The 12,341-nt window shown below is 46.0% G+C and overlaps 1 protein-coding gene across 2 annotated transcripts in view; it reads left to right on the forward strand.

Moving 5' to 3' along the window:
* Window positions 1-12,341, forward strand: part of Igf1r (insulin like growth factor 1 receptor) — a 282,230-nt gene that overhangs the window by 44,601 nt on the left and 225,288 nt on the right. For both annotated transcript variants that reach the window (XM_031386969.1, XM_031386970.1), the window contains exon 2: window positions 5,808-6,353. In XM_031386969.1, coding sequence (XP_031242829.1) covers window positions 5,808-6,353 — 546 coding nt within the window. The remainder of the gene's footprint in view (window positions 1-5,807; window positions 6,354-12,341) is intronic.

The raw sequence follows: 12,341 nt of genomic DNA on the forward strand, positions 1-12,341 counted from the left end.
CAGAGAATGGTAGCTGAAACATCAAAATCAGCATGTGCCATTCTCAGATGAGATTTTGCGACCACTTTGTGACTTAGCAAGCCTTGAGATGTAACATGGTTCTGCTGCATTCTGGGCAGTTTGAATGCCTGTCCTCCATGCAGAGCAGAGCAGAGCAGGCCCCTTGAGTGCATGTCTCAGTCTGTTTTCTAGCCTCTGTCCTGCTTAAGTCCTTACTCCTCCCTCTGCTACAGCTGCTGCACCCCTGGGGTTCCCTCAAGCTGCCACCAATCCACACAGCTCCATACTGCTCCCAAGATTGCCTATGGGTCCTTCCCCTTACACTTTGTTAGACCTCATGTGGGGTCCTAGAAATGGAGAGTATGTCGGGCTTCCCCTCCTGAGAAGTCTTCTGGGCCCCCTTAGAGTTAGAGGTCTGTGAGCCTCTTTCTCTATGGTTCCAGAGTCCTGCCCATTGAACTACAGGACGTTGTTCCCCCATCAGTTCGGCAGTTGCTGGAGAGAGGGTTGGTTGTTCACTCTCCCTGTGCAAAGTTCATTGACAGTGATTCCCTGCCATTTTGACTTTAACAAAATGATGGCATCTAGAAGTGGGTTTTGTTCACTTAGTTACTGCAGTGGATTCTTTTTTTTTTTTTTTTATTAAGAGAAGTGACTGTTGTGGGTGAACCACTGGCTAAGCCAAACTTGGCTTCTTTCACAATGCAAAAGCTTTGCTGTGTTGGGTCTCACTCTCAGAATTGGAGATGTCTGGTTCCCCAGTGTGTCATTACTCCATTGACCCATAGTAAAAACAAAATCCTGATTCTGCTCTGTATCTTTTGTTTCCCAGCATAAACCAAGACTGTCTGAAGGAAAGTTGATCAAAACTGAAACCATTTTTTTTAAACAGATAATGCAATGATAATCTTGTGGGGGTGGGGTTGTTGGTAGAGTAGCCAGCAGTTTTGCCAGCTTCCTTTTTTTTCATCAGATTAGCAGTATTTAGACTGGGGTAAGAGAATGGAGGGATTGCTGATGCTTAGTCAGTGATGTAACCTTCAGCATACCCCTGAGGACAGTGACACAGCCCTTGCCTGACACCACTGTGGTAGCAACAGCCTGTTTTACAGGTGAGGCAGTTGAGGCTTAAGAGGTAGAGTTTGTCCTTTTGAAGGCATGAGCCAACAGAAGACATTGCAAAGGTTATTCTGGGATTCAAGCCCCAGTTGAGCTCTTTGTCACTTTCTAGGATCCTGGGATGCTTTGCACAGGGCAGATGCTGAACATGGAAAGCTCATCCAGACATTCTGATGTGTTTCCATCAGCCTTGCTACTATTAGATGTTCTTAGGGATTGATGTTTCAAATATGTATAGACTGCTTCTCCCATTCCCTTGAGTTTGGCAGAATCAAAGTTCTGCCAGTTGACTTTTAGGAAATATCTAAGAGATTTTGGAAAGACTGACTCTTGCACCTGAAAAGCTTTATTTAAGATGGTGCCTTTGCAGAAGTGAATTCTGGACCTGGTGACATGGTCCTGCCTGGTGGCCTCCATCTGTTTTGCTTCTGCTGTCCTTGTTCCTAGGTTGGACCCTGCAGCTAGGCTCCTCCCTCAGACTCTTCCCATGACTACCCTTTCTCCGTGTTCCTGGCCACCTGACCTTCATTTCCATATGTTTTTACTATTCTTTGCAGGCCACTTGGGATCTTACATTTTCAAAGCTATCTTATATCCTGAAAGCATATGTTGGGGGGGGGGGTGTCTCTTTTGGATCTGCCAAATATCTGTTGGCTTTGAAAGGGAGAACGTGTTTCAGGACTGACTGTGCCAGCTGTGAGCAGAGGGCGTGGCTCCTTCACATGCTTCCCAGTGTTTTCTCCCTCTGCGTGTGGATTCTTTGACAGACAGGCGTGCTACATTTCCTTTCCTGTTTGTGGCTTGTGCCTTTGAACACTGTACTATCATTCACAGTCCAGCTTGATTACTCTCTTTTTCTGTCACAAAACACCCAAAGACCAACAGTGTCGGTCAGAATCCAAAGCAGCTGGCTGCCAGGCCCTGCCTTGTACTTTGTGGCTTGGGCTTGTGTTCTCTTCCGGAATAAGGGGGTAGTTTCTTCCTATTTTTTCCTTTGTTCTATAAATGGGGATAGGGGGTGTAAATAAGGAAATGGCTCTTTCATTCTAAGACGCTTCCAGTCCTAGCGCTGTGTGACATGAGGCCAGCTGGCAGAGGGTAACAGGTCCTTCGTACTGTCTTTGTACTGACTGCGTGTGAAAGACACTTTAGTTATCTCTCTCCTCTTTTCTTTGCTTGCTCCTGAATTTTTATGGCTCATTGGAGAAAATACCAAATTGCTTGATACCTAATATTTTTGTGATATGGTCAAGCACATGTTGAATACAGTGATGTAGTTCAGTACTCTTGTAAAGTCTTAAGAGCAAATTAATGTACTTAATTTACAGTGGTATAGAAGGAATAAGATATTTTAGGCTGGGCACAGGATAGTTGTTTTGCCCTCATTTCTGATGAGTGGTTTGGTGCCATTATTCTCCTGGGCTTTGAGTCCTTGAGTGGAGGCTAGGTAAACATGAAGTGGAGAGAGGAGAGTTGGGGGAGAAGAGGGGAGCTGAAGAATAGTTGGGGGTAACTATTGAAGCTCAGGTGTTAACATAGGGCACCTCTGTGGAGGCGATGCTTGAATTGAAATGGGATGAAGAGAGACTGGGGTAGTGTGAAGGGGTGCCGTATCAAGGCAGCAGGCCATGAGCAGGGAGGGAGCTGAGCCTGTTTGAAGTAGTGAACAAGTGTGCTAAGCAAGGACGAGCTAGAAGATGAGCTAGATGGAGATGGGCTGAACTCATACAGAATCCTGTTGACTCGGTGTTTGGTCAGGGTTGGACTGGGCAGAGGGGTGTGCTGGAGGAAGGTATTGCTGTCACTCAGGCTGAAGATGACAGTGGTCAGAACAGTGGTGGGATCAGAGTTGCAGAGATGAAAGAACAAAGTCAGATGTCTTAGTTATGGTTTCCATTGCTATGAAGAGACACCATGGCCAAGGCAACTTTTACAGAAGACAACATTTAATTGGGGCTGGCTGACAGATTTAGAAGTTCAGTCCATTATCATCAAGGCTGGAGCATAGCAGCACCCAGGCAGGCATGGCGCTGGAGGAGCTGAGAGTTTGCCATCTTGATCTGAAGGCTGCTAGGAAAAGATTTGACTTTCTTAGGCAGCTAGGAAGAGGGTCTCACACTTCCTCCAACAAGGCCACACCCACTCCAGCAAGGCCACACCTACTCCAACAAGAGTCCGAGAGCTATAGACAAACCTGTGCCAGCTTCACTGTAAAGTGCTTGGTGCCTTGCAGGTATGACTGCGTAGACTCTTCTGAATCCACTAGCTCACCTTTAAAGCAGTGATTATGTGATCTCAGGTGCCGTGTGGTGGGGTCTTCCAGTGTGGGGTATACTGAGGGTGCCATCTTCTGTCTTAGGGGCCTTTTCCTCTTCAGAAAACCGAGGAAACTATACCAGAGGGTATTCTTAAGTTCTGTCTGTTCTGCTTTCTTGCTCACCCTCCGATCTCTGCCCAGTTCCTTCAGTGACTGTGATGTCTAGGGAATGTCTGCTTCCTTCCCTCCACTCCGCTGTTCCGGATTAACTCTCCACTAGACCTCCCTTGGGCTTCTTTCCCCTCTTGGATCCTTGAGAGGGGCTCCATTCCTATGAGGTAGCGTTCATCCCCTCCTGAGATCCTTCTCAACAGGATTCTACCAGCCTCCTTTCCTTTGATTCCTTTTTGTATCCGTGACCTCCTGTCATCTCTCCTGTCTCTGGCTTCTATAATATCCCAGACTGCTTAAAACCCCATCTTTGATGCTACCTCTCCTTTATCATGTTGGAAATTGGAGTAGGCTTTCCCTGTGTGTTCCATTCATCTTGCTCTGTCTTGATTGACAGTTGTTTGCCATGGGTCTGAGCTCCTGGTCTTTTGCTATGAGCTTCTTTGTATCTCCCATGGAATCAAATGAATGAATTACATGGGTCAGAAAACTTTATGGTGTCTGAAAAGCTTTAGTAGTGGTTGGAATTATTAGATACTAAGAAAGCATAGTGACGAAGGATGTCTTTGCATATACATTTCAAACTTTTTAAAATAAAAAGTTTAGAGTCTAGAAAGATGGCCCAGTGGTTAAAAACAGCCTCCACACTTAGGTGATTCTCAACCTCTGTAACTCTAGCTTCAAAGAGTCTGACACCCACTTCTGGCCTCTGTGGGTACTGTGCTCATGTGCAAAGGTGCACACACAGGTACCAGAGTTAAAAATAAAGAAAAAAAAAATGAAACAAAAAAAAAAAACAAAAAAGCAAAACCAAAACCAAACAAAATAAATAAGTAAAAAGTTGTAATCTACAAATGCCTTGGGCTAGTTCCTGTACTTCCAGGATGTGCTCTAAGAAAGTGCTCTTGGATATCTGGGATATTTATAATGTTAAATATTAGAGATGACTACCTACCTTAACAGTAGAGAATCAGAACAAGGGACTTGTATGTATTAATAAATTAAAACAAGTTTCCCTGGGCTGGAAAGATAGCTCAGTGGTTAAGAGCTCTGACTGCTCTGCCAGAGGTCCTGAGTTCGATTCTCAGCAACCACATGGTGGCTCACAGCCATCTGTAATGGGGACCTGATGCCCTCTTCTGGTTTGTCTGAAGACAGCAACACTGTACTCACATACATGAAATAAATAAATAAATAAATCTTAAAACAACAAAAACAAAGACAACAAAAAACACACTCTAATAAAACAAGTTTCCCCTTTTAAATTTAAAAAAAATAGAGAAAAAAATAAGTGTGCCTGTGTGTGTGTGCACATGCGTGTGTGGAGGATCTTGCTGGAGTCATTTTCCCTGTCTCACAATAGGTTCCAGGGATCTGATCTAACTGAGGATTACTTATCAGGTACCCTTTCCTGCTGAGCCACCCCCCCACACACCTGGCTTTTCTTTTTTTAAAATGATGCTTTAGAAAGACATTAGATTGGTTAAATGTTTTGTATTAGTTAAGTGAAGCAAGTCTTTGTATAGATATGCTCTCGCCTGGTTTTATTTTATTCTTTGCAGAGAAAGGACAGTCAGCACAGGTAAATGAACGCTATTTATCTGTGACTGCTGAGCTCACTGATGATTTTTACTGCTTCTGCTGTTACCTAACTTCTATAGGAAACATCTTACTCCATTAGCACAGCACATTGTGTTAAATTTGTGAACCTGTGCCTCTTTCAGTTTTCTTCAGCTATTTCTTTTGGGTGCGTCTTTGAGCTTCCGTGATTACAGGTCCAATTGGTCTATATTAAATGGTGTCTACTCTCTGGGTCACTGATTCTTCTTGGGTAGACTTCATTGCTTGATGTCCTTTTCTCCAGACATAGTAAATTGTAGAACCTTGGCTGCTGAGTTTTTGTGTAGGTGTTGTGACTAAGAACCTTGGCAGCACTGGGCTAGTTTGGGTTGTAGCATGAACTTTTGCACACAACCCTTTGTGACCTTGGACTGAAAGCTTCAGTTTGGATGGTTAATGTAGCAGCTTCTCCCACAGGTCAGTGAGCATGTCGTACGGCATCTAGGCCAGTGTAGGCAGCTGAGTGACAGTAACCAGGTAGCTGTGCTGGTGTGCACTCTGCTGCTCGTACCTCCTTAGTCTGCCATGAAAAACGGAGTCCTCTTCTTTTATAATGATACAAGTTCTATGGAAAGTCATCTTAAGTGTGGTGGTCTCTGTTTAACGGTATGTCCCGCTTTACCCTCTTGTCTCCCTTCAGTCTGTGGGCCTGGAATTGACATCCGCAACGACTATCAGCAGCTGAAGCGCCTGGAAAACTGCACGGTGATCGAGGGCTTTCTCCACATCCTGCTCATCTCCAAGGCCGAGGACTACCGAAGCTACCGCTTCCCCAAGCTCACCGTCATCACTGAGTACTTGCTGCTGTTCCGAGTGGCCGGCCTCGAGAGCCTGGGAGACCTTTTCCCGAACCTCACGGTCATCCGTGGCTGGAAACTCTTCTACAACTACGCACTGGTCATCTTCGAGATGACCAATCTCAAGGATATTGGGCTTTATAATCTGAGGAACATAACTCGGGGGGCCATCAGGATTGAGAAGAATGCCGATCTCTGTTACCTCTCCACCATAGACTGGTCTCTCATCTTGGATGCGGTGTCCAATAACTACATTGTGGGGAACAAGCCCCCAAAAGAATGTGGGGACCTATGTCCAGGGACATTGGAGGAGAAGCCCATGTGTGAGAAGACCACTATCAACAATGAGTACAACTACCGCTGCTGGACCACAAATCGCTGCCAGAAAAGTAAGAGTGGGCAGACGGGGGACTTCTGCTTTCTGCTTCTTGCTTGCTTCCTCCTCACCTTCCTCCTCCTCTCCTTTGTCTTTGGTGGGGCAGGGCAAGGTTCTCTCACATCTCCACGCTGCCTAGTGGAAGTGTTTGCTGGGGATGGGGAGGGACAGTTCTTGTTCAGCTTTCCTGTCAATCGGGAGCTCTAAGAGTACAGGACCCGGGCCTGGTTGGAGGCTGCTGTGGCTGCTGTCAAATCTGGTTAGAAATAATTCACTGCATCTGGAGGCTACAAGTTTACTAATGAGAAAGGGGACTTGGTGTGCTTTATAAGTCTCTGACTCTAGACAAATGGGTGCTTCTTACAGGTCAGTGCCTGTGTCCTTTGTGTAAAGGGGTTTTATAGTACCACACCACCACCATTTTGTAGAGCAAGACTCCTTCTCACAAATCAAGGAAAAGTGTAACACCCTTGTCCTGTTAAGGTGGCCCTTGCCTCTCAGGACCCTGATGCTGCAGGAAATCTGGTTTAATACGGAACACTTGATAGATCAGATGCCTGTGTGCCAGTTTCCATGAGTCCCGGTTTAGTCTCTATTTAAGACAGCTCTGTAGGAGGTTATGTTTCTGAACCCTTGGGTTTTCATTCCTTTCTTATATACCTGTTGTGGAAGTCTTGTGCAGTCACTTAGTGAGGAGAACTTGGAAAACGTCCAGTGATCCCAGGGTCTCATGGTGGTGTTTAAAGCTTGTTTGTTTATCTATGATATGTGCATGTTCTTTTTAGAATATCTAAACTTGTACCTGGACGTGATAAAGGACATGAGAATCAACTTTTAGCTGGAATGTAGCTGTGGCTCAGGGCTTTGCCTGTATTGAACTGAATTAATTCAACACTATTTAGACATAGTTGCCAGGAAGGTTCCCCTCACTGCTTTCCCTCAGCATGCTGGCTATTATTTTATGCCTAGACCAGCTAAAGACTCAAAGAGTACATATGCTCTAACTAGTTAGAAGATTGACCCCATAAATCCCTCACAAAACCCCCAGATGGATAAATTTGTCTAAGTTCTGAAGTGTGTATAATCAACAAATGGAAGACCAGCCCTCACAGCTAACTCTTATTTCATCATGCCAGTAGTTGGGGCCAGCGGAGGAGGTCACACACCTTGATGCGTTCTATAATTTGGTTTGTGTTTGTGTATGGATGTGTGCAGAGGTGAGGTGTATGTGCTTGTGTGGAGAGGTGTATATGAGATATATTAGGGCCAGTATTCCAATGCCTAGTACTTTGAACAGCTGAGTGAAAGATACTTTCCTGATTGATTAAAGCAATTCCCTATGCTTGCCTTCATTAATGGTTTGGAAAAAAACTGTAATCCTTTTGGTTGGTTTTGAGATAGGGTCTCAGTCTGTAGTTGGGGCTAGCCTGGACATGTAGCTCAGGCTACCCTTGAGTTCATGGCAGTCCTCCTGCCTTAGCTTCCCAGGCCCTGGGATTATAGGAATGAGTTCTTGCTCATTGTAACAAAATTTTGCTTTTATTTATTTTTAAATTATTTATTTAATATGTTTGGCTATTTTGTCTGCATGTATGACTGCTCACCACATGAGTGTAGTGTCCTTGGGGAGACAAGTGTTACAGTCAATTTGTGAGCCATGTAGATGTTGGAAATCAAACCTGGGTCCACTGGAAGAGCAGCCATTAGTACTCTTAAGGGCTGAGTCATTTCTCCAGCCCCCAACATTTTGTTTTTAAAGTAGCCTTGGCATTTGGAAAAAAAAAAATATCTTAAAAGGCATCCTCAGATTTGGATACAGAAACGAGAGTCCGGGACGACTTGACTGGCTGGCCAGCTCGCTTGAGCTGTGGTTGAGCTGGTTCTACAGCAGCCACGCCACGCTTTAATGGCGGCCAAACTAAGTATAGACAAGCAAGGGTTTTGGAAGCTTGTAAGCTCTGCACAAAGGGGAAGTGCTGTTTGCAGCATCACTAGCTAACACCTGCTCAGCAATTGCACAGATGCTCTGCTTTCGATGTGGCTCTTCAGCAGGTTCTGAAGAAGTCGGGGGCAGAGATAAGGCCTGTATTCTGGGTCAGAGTCCAGGGTCAGCAGCCAGGAATTACCAAGTAATTTTAATGTGTAGGCTTTAGTTTCTTCATCTTCAAAATGGCATGGATCCTGTCTTCCTCATAAGAGTCCATGGAACGTTAAATTAGAACAAAGAAAGCAGCTGGCTTAGACTTGAGGCCTGAGGCCAGAGTGCCTGTTGGCTAGAACTGGTCTTCCCAAGGCTGTGCTCTGCAATGCAGCCTTTTCCTTGGCCGCTGTACCAGTCCTGATGACGTGTTCTGTGGTTTCACAATGGAGTACTTAAAAAATCGCTGACTCCATTCAAGAATATTGTCTTCTTATCTTGTCTTGAAAACTCAGTCATGGTCACAGCTTCCTGTAGGCTTTCTAATTCAGCTAGAATTCTTTCCCTCTATGTAGACTCCTATTCTAGTCTATGCTGTCGTGTGTGTAGTAGCCACCAACCACGCGTGGTTGAGTGGAGCACTTGACCCGTGTGGCCTGTCCCAAGTGAGCCCTGTTTTCAATGATGTAGCCTGGGAAGAATCCTTGAAATATTGCATACATGATTTTTCTTTAAAAAAGAAAAAAAAAAAACAAAAAACAAACAAACCAGATTCTGTGCTCCGATGAATATACTTGAAAAAGTAAAACATGCTATTAAAATCAGTTCATCTGCTTCTCTTTATTCTGGATGGGGCCACTAGAATGTTTACAACATAGATGGCTGGCATTCTCTTTCCTTTGGAGAGTAGAGCCTTATTGGCTTCCTAGACAGCTGGCTTCTGTTGTGCTGTCTGATCCTACCCGTCTTCAGTCAGAGGCCTTGATCATCCTTCAAGGAGCCCGGGCAAGGGCATCGAGTCCTCGCAGAATGCCCACCTCGAGTTCACATATGCCATTCAAAATGAATATTTGAAGAATCCTGTTATGCTATCTACCGCGGGCTGGCGGCAGAAGAGTGGGAACATCAGCATCTGGAGAGAAATACCAGTGAAAATCACGAGTGAAGTTGGTGCTGTAAATGAGATCACTTGATTGATCAGCAGTACCCGATAGACCGATTTCTCTGGACCTGTCTTCACTTTTCTTGGGCCGTGCCTACTGGGCAGTGTGTGGAGGCAGCCCCACTAACGAAGGGCCACTCTCCTGGTTACAATCTCTGTATTCCTTTGTTTTTGTTAATTTTTTTTTTTATGCAGACCTGAGTTGTTCCTAAACAGTGAGGGGCCCTGAAGAAATGGTGTTAGGCATTTTTGCTTTAAGTGGGGAATAACTGTCTGTGCCTCCATGTTTGGTGGTTGGTCTTTGCTTCCTGTCTTGTTTGAAATGGCTTCTGAGTCTCCGCTTTCGTCTGTGGTGGCTGCTTTGTTGGCCTTTTCTCCATCTAGGCTTTAGTTGTCTCTGGCCTTAGTCCATCTACAGCAGAATGTCACAGGCTGGACGGCTTATGAGCAATGGATTCACTTCTCCTAGTTCTGGAGGCCAGAGGCCCAAGAAAAGGGGCTGACAGGTTCTCTGTCCGACGAGGGCCTACTTTCTGGGTTCACAGCCCCCCCATCGCCATCTTTCACATGGTGGAAAGGGGTAAGGAGACTTTCTGGTGTCTCTTTCACATGGGCGCTATTCTGCTTGTGAGGGCTCCATCTTCCTGAGGTAAGGACAAAGCCTCACCTCTTAGCAACGTGTGCTTAGATACTAGACCTCAGTATGTGAGTTTTGGAAGGCATAATCATTCAGACCAAGGCATGGCCAGAGGCTCTCTTCCCTTCTTCCCACTTCATTATATTTACTAGTCCCTTAGCATCCTCTTGTCTTTATCTGACTTTCAGATACCTTCTGAAGTCCAGGCCTCTTTTTGAGCTTTTTTCTTTTTCCCTTTGTGTGGCCCTGACTGTCCCGTAATTCGATTTGTAGACCAGTCTGGCCTCGAACTCAGAGCTCCTCCTGCCTCTGCCTCCCTAGTGCTGGTGATTAAGGGTGTGTGCCACCACTCCCCTGCTTGTTTTTGAGCTTTTACCTACATGTGAAGACCACCCTATGGAATGTCTCTTTGCTTCTATGGTTTCTCTATATACATCTCCTCCCTGTGAGTGGGGGGTAAGGGGGAGGGTCAGTGCTCTTGTTCCTCTACTGCTAGGGCCTTTTTTGAGTTGTTTCCTTTTCTAATAGGCCATCCGAGCCCTTACCCGTCCCAAGTACTGCTTCACTCTGCCATTCTCCACCTTACCCATTGCGGACACGGTGACATAGTGCTTCTCCAGCCTCCTGATCTGTGTCTCCCCACTTAACTTGTCACCCATGAATGTCCCATGCCTTGAGTTGTCCACCTGCACTTCTGGAGTAGGCCCTTGGTGGTCTGACTCCCTGACCCCCATTTTACTGTGCCACTCACTGTCCCTTCTACAGGCAACATCCTTGACACCCTTTTCCAGTCATCTCTGTTGCCTAGTCTGCCGCCCTCCACCTCAGACCTGAGGCTGAGGTGAGCTCCAGCCTTGCCTTTTTCACAAGACTGCAGGGCTTTGGAGCCTCCGGTGGTCCTATCTCATAGCACCTGGAAGGGTATGTTGTATCTATCCATGCATGGCTGTTACTCCAGGAGTGAGCATGGCACCTACTTTGTGAAGGTCCACATTCCCCCAAGCAAAGAGCAGTATACAATGGCAGTCCTCAGCAAGCTCAAAGGTGGTAAGATCAAAAAATGTGGTTCCGATGTTTCCTCTGACTCTGTCACCATCACCGCTGCTGAGGAGCATGTCCATCCAAACCATCTCTAGTTCTAAGCTGGCAGAGAAGAACCCTTCTCTCTCCTGCTGTTGTCAGAACGATCCAAGGGCCAAGATGCAGAAGTCTAAAAGGTTGAACCTGGCCCCAGAAGCTGTTCGCTAGGATGCACAGCCATTTGCTGAGGGCCAGCGGGCCTTGCGTTAGAAGGATCAGAGGTTAACCCTCCTGAGGACCTGTGGTTTTTTGGCTTCTCAGTGAATTTCCTTAAAGTGATGCTTGGACACAGAGGCTTTTCTGGGATTTGATTTTATGCTCAGACACCTCCTCCAAAAAAACAAAACAGCATCAAATAAAAAATAACAAAAGTAAAGCCTGAGACCTTACTGCTAAACTTGGCCTCTGAGTGCCTCTTAGCTCGCCAGAATCAACAGCTTGTGATTGGCTCACAGCACCCCATCGAGCCTTTGCCAGAAAACTCCACAGAGGCATGAGCCTGGCTGCACTGGAAGCCAGCGGGCAGGCCAGCCTTATTCCTAAGCTAAGAAGACACTGGCTGAAGTAGTGGTCATGCAAGGTACTGCATTTCCTTCTGCCCTAAACAGAGAAGCCATGGTCATTGCCTGTTGGAGTCTTTATAAAGGATGGTCCTCAGCTCCCTTTATTGACAGGAAAACTTTACCATCTCAGGATGGGTCCAGGGACTCAAAAGGAGGGCAGGTGGGATAAAACAGATAATTCTGGGTTTTGTTCTTCCCTGGCGCTGTTCTTAAGTCTTGTTTATCAAACACTGGTCGTCAGGGTAGCATAGGAGGAGGAGGATTGCTTCCCTGTCCCTGTTTCTTTGCAATTCTTTGCAGGCTGGTAGAACCTATCCCCTGGGGAGAAAGTGGAAGGGCTTGTTGAAGCATTTGTAAATCCCCTGGAGTTTTTGTGCTGTGAGAGTCCAGCAGGATTTTACTTTAACTTTTAATCTTCATCTATCTGGGATGACCCAGTGTATGTCTGGAAATGCTGTGGAGTCTTCCACCAAGCTGCTGCAGACTGCTAAAATAGGTCATGATATAGACCATGAGACAGGCCCATGGCCCCTGGTGGGTAGGTAGACCCAGAGCTGAACAAGTGGGCTCTCTGGCTTTCAGATTGTGTTAAGAGCTTGTCTCCATTCCCCGGGAACGCCTCTGTTCTGGTCAGCTGCTCC

Source organism: Mastomys coucha, unplaced genomic scaffold, assembly GCF_008632895.1.
Source record: "Mastomys coucha isolate ucsf_1 unplaced genomic scaffold, UCSF_Mcou_1 pScaffold21, whole genome shotgun sequence".
In the NCBI taxonomy this organism is placed as follows: Eukaryota; Metazoa; Chordata; class Mammalia; order Rodentia; family Muridae; genus Mastomys; species Mastomys coucha.